Raw genomic sequence first — 8,847 nt, 5'->3', positions numbered from 1 at the left:
TTTCTTATTTTTAAAAGAATCAACATTAGGCTTTTAAAATCACCACAAGTCGACGGATTCTCCTTTTGTATACTACAACTGTTTCATTCAAACGGTTGCTAATTGATCTGACGTTACTATGGAAATAATTTTGCAATGAAGCTGAAACCCCATTGAAAATGTAAACAAGTTCGCGTGTATTTATTTTTAATATATAAACATGTAAACTTGGAGAGATTTCTATTGGGATATAAACGTGGAATAAACAGTGAAAAACTCCTGTCTGAGGATGATGCATTTCTCTGCGATCAGCTGAAGGCAACAATCCCCGACATGTATGAGGACAATCGCAAAAGTAAGAATATTGTCATCAATAATTCACTGTTTACATCTTATTTTCAATTTAATACAGAACATTTTGTGTATATTTTTCATTTTGAATGATTTATTTTGTATCCAAATGTTTGCTTCTTTCGTAGTACCTATTTTTAGACTTAATAAACGGATCTCTACAGAAGCGCAACTTTATGGGACATTATTTATTTTTGTCGATTCAGTGTCGATCGGAAGTCAGAATTTTCTATAACTATTGCTTCTAAATTCAGATTACAACTATGGATTAATGAGAGTAGAGAAAAACGGCAGACCTACATTTCGTTACGCGTCACCTTTCGGCAGATGTGGACAGCTGTTTCTCTCACATACGTTTGTGGCCTGCATTTCTCCCGTTGACATTGACAGAACCTAACCAACTCAAACATCTATGTCGTGTAACTAAAACTAAAACTAAAACATCAAGGCTATAGTTTTTTTTACCTACAAGTTGTGACAAGGGACAGTAGCCTAAAGCCGTTGATGATTTACTCAAAAAAAGTGAGACATTTGACAGTTATTTTGTCAATGACCTTATAGATGGATGAATATTCTTGTACATTTTACCACACAGACACAGTGCAATATAATCCGCTTCAGTATCTTCTTTTGATGGTTCACTTCAATGACTGTATTTGTTCTCTTTCTGAATGTGCATTGGCGCAAATCTAATGTGACAACAGTTAAATAGTACAGAAAATAATGGTGAGTACTTCATCAATCCTCAAGGGGATAATTAATATGTGCTTATTGTTGTGTGATGCAGTGAACATTGACATATCGGCACCTGGTTGTAAATGCCACGTTTCCTCTTACAGTCATAATTTCTCAGCATTTCATTCACTAAACAACACCCTGGTATCCAATAACCAAACCGCGTCCAATAACGTATTTCTACCTCTTTACATTCATTCCGGACGCAGTTTTAAAATACGGTAATAAACAGTAGTACGCATCGTAGTCCTGAGGACACCAAAGTGGTTGCACATGTTAGCATGTCCTCTAGCGCTGCACACCTGATTCCACTTATCAAAGATGTTGTTAGTGTGTAGTGCTGGGGGGGAGGGGGGGGGGGACCAGGATTAAGAAACCGTTTCAAATACCCTGCAGCAGCCCATCTTGTGGTTTCTCTCATGCAGAGCCGAACTGAACTCCAGGCTTCATAATGGCCATCTTTGTCTCTCCATTGGTTGACATCAATATTATTATTATTATTTTTATTTTTTACAAACTCTGTTTCAGGACACAGAAATATCTCTCCTTTCAAAGGAGCAGGGTCAACTATTTGACAGACTTTTAAGGATATCCTTCATGGCGAGATGTAGGCTGTGGTTAGCAGCACAGTTGTTCTGAAAAAAAATGAAAACATACATTTAACATTATAATTATGGCCACTTAAGATGTGGGTTAAACAGGGTTAGGGTTATGTCTTCAACAGGGTCAGGGTTCGGTAATCAACAGGGTTAGGGTCATGTCATCAACAGGGTAAGGGTCATGTCTTCAACAGGGTTAGGGTCATGTCTTCAACAGGGTTAGGGCCATGTCTTCAACAGGGTTAGGGTTATGTCTTCAACAGGGTTAGGGTTATGTCTTCAACAGGGTTAGGGGCATGTCTTCAACAGGGTGAGGGTTATGTCTTCAACAGGGTCAGGGTTATGTCTTCAACAGGGTCAGGGTTATGTCTTCAACAGGGTCAGGGTTCGGTAATCAACAGGGTTAGGGTTATGTATTCCACAGGGTTAGGGTTAGGTCTTCAACAGGGTCAGGGTTATGTCTTCCACAGGGTTAGGGTTATGTCTTAAACAGGGTCAGGGTTATGTCTTCCACAGGGTTAGGGTTATGTCTTCAACAGGGTCAGGGTTATGTCTTCAACAGGGTTAGGGTTATGTCTTCAACAGGGTCAGGGTTATGTCATCAACAGGGTTATGGTTTGGGTTCAACAGGATTAGGTTAGGGTTATGGCTTCAACAGGGAAAGGGTTATGGCTTCAACAGGGAAAGGGTTATGGCTTCAACAGGGTTAGGGTTATGTCTTCAACAGGGTTAGGGTTATGTCTTCAACAGGGTTAGGGTTAGGTCATCAACAGGGCTAGGGTTAGGTCATCAACAGGGTTAGGGTTAGGGTTATGTCTTCAACAGGGTTAGGGTTAGGTCATCAACAGGGTTAGGGTTAGGGTTGTGTCTTCAACAGGGTTAGGGTTAGGTCATCAACAGGGTTAGGGTTAGGGTTGTGTCTTCAAAAGGGTTAGGGTTGGGTTATGTCCTCAACAGGGTTAGTGTTAGGTCATCAACAGGGTTAGGGTTAGGGTTGTGTCTTCAAAAGGGTTAGGGTTATGTCTTCAACAGGGTTAGGGTTAGGTCATCAGCAGGGTTAGGGTTAGGGTTGTGTCTTCAAAAGTGTTAGGGTTAGGGTTATGTCTTCAACAGGGTTAGGTTTAGGTCATCAACAGGGTTAGGGTTAGGATTGTGTCTTCAAAAGGGTTAGGGTTAGGGTTGTGTCTTCAAAAGGGTTAGGGTTAGGGTTATGTCTTCAACAGGGTTTGGGTTATGTCTTCAACAGGGTTAGGGTCATGTCTTCAACAGGGTTAGGGTCATGTCTACATGATGTTTAGAGTTATGTAATCAGCAGGGTTAGGGTTATGTCTTCAACAGGGTTAGGGTTATGTCTTCAACAGGGTTAGGGTTATGCCTTCAACAGGGTTAGGGTTATGTCTTCAACAGGGTTAGGGTTATGTCTTCAACAGGGTTAGAGTTATGTCTTCAACATGGTTTGGGTTATGTCTTCAACAGGGTTAGGGTTATGTCTTCAACAGGTTCAGGGTTATGTATTCAACAGTGTTTGGGTTATGTCTTCAACCGGGTTAGGGTTATGTCATCAACAGGGTTAAGGTTATGTCATCAACTGGGTTATGGTTTGGCTTCAACATGATTAGGTTTAGGGTTATGTCTTCAACAGTGTTAGGGTTATGTCTTCAACAGGGTTAGGGTTATGTCTTCAACAGGGTCAGGGTTATGTCTTCCACAGGGTTAGGGTTATGTCTTAAACAGGGTCAGGGTTATGTCTTCCACAGGGTTAGGGTTATGTCTTCAACAGGGTCAGGGTTATGTCTTCAACAGGGTTAGGGTTATGTCTTCAACAGGGTCAGGGTTATGTCATCAACAGGGTTATGGTTTGGGTTCAACAGGATTAGGTTAGGGTTATGGCTTCAACAGGGAAAGGGTTATGGCTTCAACAGTGAAAGGGTTATGGCTTCAACAGGGTTAGGGTTATGTCTTCAACTGGGTTTGGGTTATGTCTTCAACAGGGTTAGGGTCATGTCTTCAACAGGGTTAGGGTCATGTCTACATGATGTTTAGAGTTATGTAATCAGCAGGGTTAGGGTTATGTTTTCAACAGGGTTAGGTTATATCTTCAACAGGGTTTTGGTTATGTATTCAACAGGGTTAGGGTTATGTCTTCAACAGGGTTAGGGTTATGTCTTCAACAGGGTTAGGGTCATGTCTTCAACAGGGTTAGGGTTATATCTTCAACAGGGTTTTGGTTATGTATTCAACACGGTCAGGGTTATGTCTTCAACTGGGTTTGGGTTATGTTTTCATGAGGGTTAGGGTTATGTCTTGAAAGTCTTCCTCTGATTTGTCATCCAAAGGGTCCCAGCTATAACATGTGGTGTCGTTTTGTTAGATAAAATCCTTCTTTAAATCCCAAAAAGTCTGGTTAGTTGGCGCCATGGATTTGAGTAATCCACTCAAATCAACCTGCAGAGAAAGGAATCCATAAAGCTACCGCTAAACTTTGTTAAAACAAGTCAAAATACATTTCTATTTAATCCTCAGATACCCTAAAATGTAATTAAACTATAATATTTAATACGGAAAGAAATATGTTCAAAAGGAAAACAATATTAGGTCTGTGTCCTCTTCGTTGCGCACATATACACTAATTTCCAAGTCTGTGTCCCTGTACAAAAAAAAAATCATTATTCTTCCTCGTTTTGGAAGAAACAAGCCTGAAACCTTGAACAAAGACTACTGACTCCCAGTGGAAGCCATTGGAATTGCACACTGGGAGCTAGATTTAATGATTTCCCGAAATGTTCCATTGGAAGAGCATGGGCTCTCTCAAAAAAAAAATTCTGGTTGGTTTTTCTTTGGATTTGCTCCTACCATATTTATTGTGTCACAGTCTCTTACATTATTTTAACATTTCTACAAACTTCAGTGTGTTTTCTTTCCAATGGTACCAATTCTATGCATATCCTGGCTTCAGGGCCTGACTAACAGGCAGTTTACTTTGGGCACGTCAGTCCGGCGGAAATTGAGAAAAATAGACCCTAGCCTGAAGAAGTTTTTACGTTGCTGGACTGCAGGAAGAGTAGCTACAGGAACTCATGGGGATCCATAATAAACCCCAGGAAGAGTAGCTGCTGCCTTGGAAGGAACTAATGGGGATCCATAATAAACCCCAGGAAGAGTAGCTGCTGCCTTGGAAGGAACTAATGGGGATCCATAATGAACCCCAGGAAGAGAAGCTGCTGCCTTGGCAGGAACTCATGGGGATCCATAATAAACCCCAGGAAGAGTAGCTGCTGCCTTGGAAGGAACTAATGGGGATCCATAATAAACCCCAGGAAGAGTAGCTGCTGCCTTGGCAGGAACTAATGGGGATCCATAATAAACCCCAGGAAGAGTAGCTGCTGCCTTGGAAGGAACTAATGGGGATCCATAATAAACCCCAGGAAGAGTAGCTGCTGCCTTGGCAGGAACTAATGGGGATCCATAATAAACCCCAGGAAGAGTAGCTGCTGCCTTGGCAGGAACTAATGGGGATCCATAATAAACCCCAGGAAGAGTAGCTGCTGCCTTGGCAGGAACTAATGGGGATCCATAATAAACCCCAGGAAGAGTAGCTGCTGCCTCGGCAGGAACTAATGGGGATCCATAATAAACCCCAGGAAGAGTAGCTGCTGCCTTGGCAGGAACTAATGGGGATCCATAATAAACCCCAGGAAGAGTAGCTGCTGCCTTGGCAGGAACTAATGGGGATCCATAATAAACCCCAGGAAGAGTAGCTGCTGCCTTGGCAGGAACTAATGGGGATCCATAATAAACCCCAGGAAGAGTAGCTGCTGCCTCGGCAGGAACTAATGGGGATCCATAATAAACCCCAGGAAGAGTAGCTGCTGCCTTGGAAGGAACTAATGGGGATCCATAATAAACCCCAGGAAGAGTAGCTGCTGCCTTGGCAGGAACTAATGGGGATCCATAATAAACCCCAGGAAGAGTAGCTGCTGCCTTGGAAGGAACTAATGGGGATCCATAATGAACCCCAGGAAGAGAAGCTGCTGCCTTGGCAGGAACTCATGGGGATCCATAATAAACCCCAGGAAGAGTAGCTGCTGCCTTGGAAGGAACTAATGGGGATCCATAATAAACCCCAGGAAGAGTAGCTGCTGCCTTGGCAGGAACTAATGGGGATCCATAATAAACCCCAGGAAGAGTAGCTGCTGCCTTGGAAGGAACTAATGGGGATCCATAATAAACCCCAGGAAGAGTAGCTGCTGCCTTGGCAGGAACTAATGGGGATCCATAATAAACCCCAGGAAGAGTAGCTGCTGCCTTGGCAGGAACTAATGGGGATCCATAATAAACCCCAGGAAGAGTAGCTGCTGCCTTGGCAGGAACTAATGGGGATCCATAATAAACCCCAGGAAGAGTAGCTGCTGCCTCGGCAGGAACTAATGGGGATCCATAATAAACCCCAGGAAGAGTAGCTGCTGCCTTGGCAGGAACTAATGGGGATCCATAATAAACCCCAGGAAGAGTAGCTGCTGCCTTGGCAGGAACTAATGGGGATCCATAATAAACCCCAGGAAGAGTAGCTGCTGCCTTGGCAGGAACTAATGGGGATCCATAATAAACCCCAGGAAGAGTAGCTGCTGCCTCGGCAGGAACTAATGGGGATCCATAATAAACCCCAGGAAGAGTAGCTGCTGCCTTGGCAGGAACTAATGGGGATCCATAATAAACCCCAGGAAGAGTAGCTGCTGCCTCGGCAGGAACTAATGGGGATCCATAATAAACCCCAGGAAGAGTAGCTGCTGCCTTGGCAGGAACTAATGGGGATCCATAATAAACCCCAGGAAGAGTAGCTGCTGCCTTGGCAGGAACTAACGGGGATCCATAATAAACCCCAGGAAGAGTAGCTGCTGCCTTGGAAGGAACTAATGGGGATCCATAATAAACCCCAGGAAGAGTAGCTGCTGCCTTGGAAGGAACTAATGGGGATCCATAATAAACCCCAGGAAGAGTAGCTGCTGCCTTGGCAGGAACTAATGGGGATCCATAATAAACCCCAGGAAGAGTAGCTGCTGCCTTGGCAGGAACTAACGGGGATCCATAATAAACCCCAGGAAGAGTAGCTGCTGCCGTGTCAGGAACTAATGGGGGTCCATAATAAACCCCAGGAAGAGCAGCTGCTGCCTTGGCAGGAACTAATGGGGGTCCATAATAAACCCCAGGAAGAGTAGCTGCTGCCTTGGCAGGAACTAATGGGGATCCATAATAAACCCCAGGAAGAGTAGCTGCTGCCTTGGCAGGAACTAATGGGGATCCATAATAAACCCCAGGAAGAGTAGCTGCTTGGCAGGAAGGGTTAATATCCTTAATAAATTTGAATAGAGCTGTAGCTCAGGCCCTGTTCCTGTGTGACAGGTAAAACATACTGTGTAGCACCAGGAGCATCAACTCTGACATCCTTCCTATGAACAGAGTTAATATCTTCCAAAACGAGCAGCGAATTACCATTGAAACGACCTCCCTATCAGTCTTGAGTACTTAACCTAATACCTATTGAACTTTTTACAGGAGTTTCTCCCACTGCTTTTGGCTCGATTTAATGCTCCTTGACAGGTTTTACTGAGGACAGTGTTATCAACGTCTGTTAGGATTCCCTCAATCTCACTGCAGCCCAGGAACCATCATGATAATAATATGATTCATATAAGCTACAAGTGCATGTTCCCCTCTCCCTCACACACTCTGACTCTCTCTCCCTCCCTCACACACTCTGACTCTCTCTCTCCCTCCCTCACACACTTCTGACTCTCTCTCTCCCTCCCTCACACACTCTGACTCTCTCTCTCCCTCCCTCACACACTCTGAGTCTCTCTCTCCCTCCCTCACACACTCTGACTCTCTCTCTCCCTCCCTCACACACTCTGACTCTCACTCTCCCTCCCTCACACACTCTGAGTCTCTCTCTCCCTCCCTCACACACTCTGACTCTCTCTCTCCCTCCCTCACACACTCTGACTCTCTCTCTCCCTCCCTCACACACTCTGACTCTCTCTCCCTCCCTCACACACTCTGACTCTCTCTCTCCCTCCCTCACACACTCTGACTCTCACTCTCCCTCCCTCACACACTCTGACTCTCTCTCTCCCTCCCTCACACACTCTGACTCTCTCTCTCCCTCCCTCACACACTCTGACTCTCTCTCTCCCTCCCTCACACACTCTGACTCTCTCTCTCCCTCCCTCACACACTCTGACTCTCACTCTCCCTCCCTCACACACTCTGACTCTCTCTCTCCCTCCCTCACACACTCTGACTCTCTCTCTCCCTCCCTCACACACTCTGACTCTCTCCCTCCCTCACACACTCTGACTCTCTCTGCTCCTCTCTGCTCCTCTCTGTCCCTCTCTGCTCCTCTCTGCACCTCTCTTCTCTCTGCTCCTCTCTGTCCCTCTCTGCTCCTCTCTTCTCCTCTCTGCTCCTCTCTGTCCCTCTCTGCTCCTCTCTGCTTCTCACTGCTCCTCCCTGTCCCTCTCTGCTCCTCTCTGTCCCTCTCTGCTCCTCTCTGTCCCTCTCTGCTCCTCTCTGTTCCTCTCTGCACCTCTCTTCTCTCTTCTCCTCTCTGTCCCTCTCTGCTCCTCTCTTCTCTCTGCTCCTCTCTGTCCCTCTCTGTCCCTCTCTGCTCCTCTCTGCTTCTCTCTGCTCCTCGCTGCTCCTCTCTGCTCCTCTCTGTCCCTCTCTGCTTCTCTCTGCTCCTCTCTGCTCTCTGCTCCTCTCTTCTCCTCTCTGCTCCTCTCTTCCCTCTGCTCCTCTCTTCTCTCTGCTCCTCTCTTCTCTCTGCTCCTCTCTGCTCTGCTCTGCTTCGGCTCCGGAGAAATAGGTCACAGCTGTTCTCTACAATATGGTTGTTTTCACCTATTAACTACTCTGTATTACCATTCTAACCCTGCTTATAGCCTTGCTTACTGTGGAGTCTCACGCATTGAACGACACCCCATCCTTCAGAGCATACAAATGTATTTATCTATCTGAGTTCTTCAAGTGCTCAAGACTCAGCATGCTGCTGTAAGATATTATGTGATCCGTCAGGTCAGGTTATGAGGAAAACAAGATTGTCTTGATTTCAATGTAACGTCTACCAAAGCTCTTATAAAAATGACCGGACTGATACAAACTCATTACAATAATATATTTTTTAATC

At 45.1% G+C, this 8,847-nt stretch overlaps 1 protein-coding gene across 1 annotated transcript in view; it reads left to right on the top strand.

Moving 5' to 3' along the window:
• The first annotated feature begins 312 nt into the window (after window positions 1-312).
• The window catches only part of cacna1fb (calcium channel, voltage-dependent, L type, alpha 1F subunit), a 184,695-nt gene continuing 176,160 nt past the window's right edge, over window positions 313-8,847 (top strand). Inside the window, exons 1-2 of the mRNA XM_064922017.1 lie at window positions 313-334; window positions 1,790-1,813. Of these exons, the coding sequence (XP_064778089.1) occupies window positions 313-334; window positions 1,790-1,813 (46 nt within the window). The remainder of the gene's footprint in view (window positions 335-1,789; window positions 1,814-8,847) is intronic.

The sequence above is a fragment of the Oncorhynchus masou genome, chromosome 18, assembly GCF_036934945.1.
Source record: "Oncorhynchus masou masou isolate Uvic2021 chromosome 18, UVic_Omas_1.1, whole genome shotgun sequence".
NCBI classification, from domain to species: domain Eukaryota; kingdom Metazoa; phylum Chordata; class Actinopteri; order Salmoniformes; family Salmonidae; genus Oncorhynchus; species Oncorhynchus masou.
This window is presented reverse-complemented; position numbering and strand designations above follow the sequence as displayed.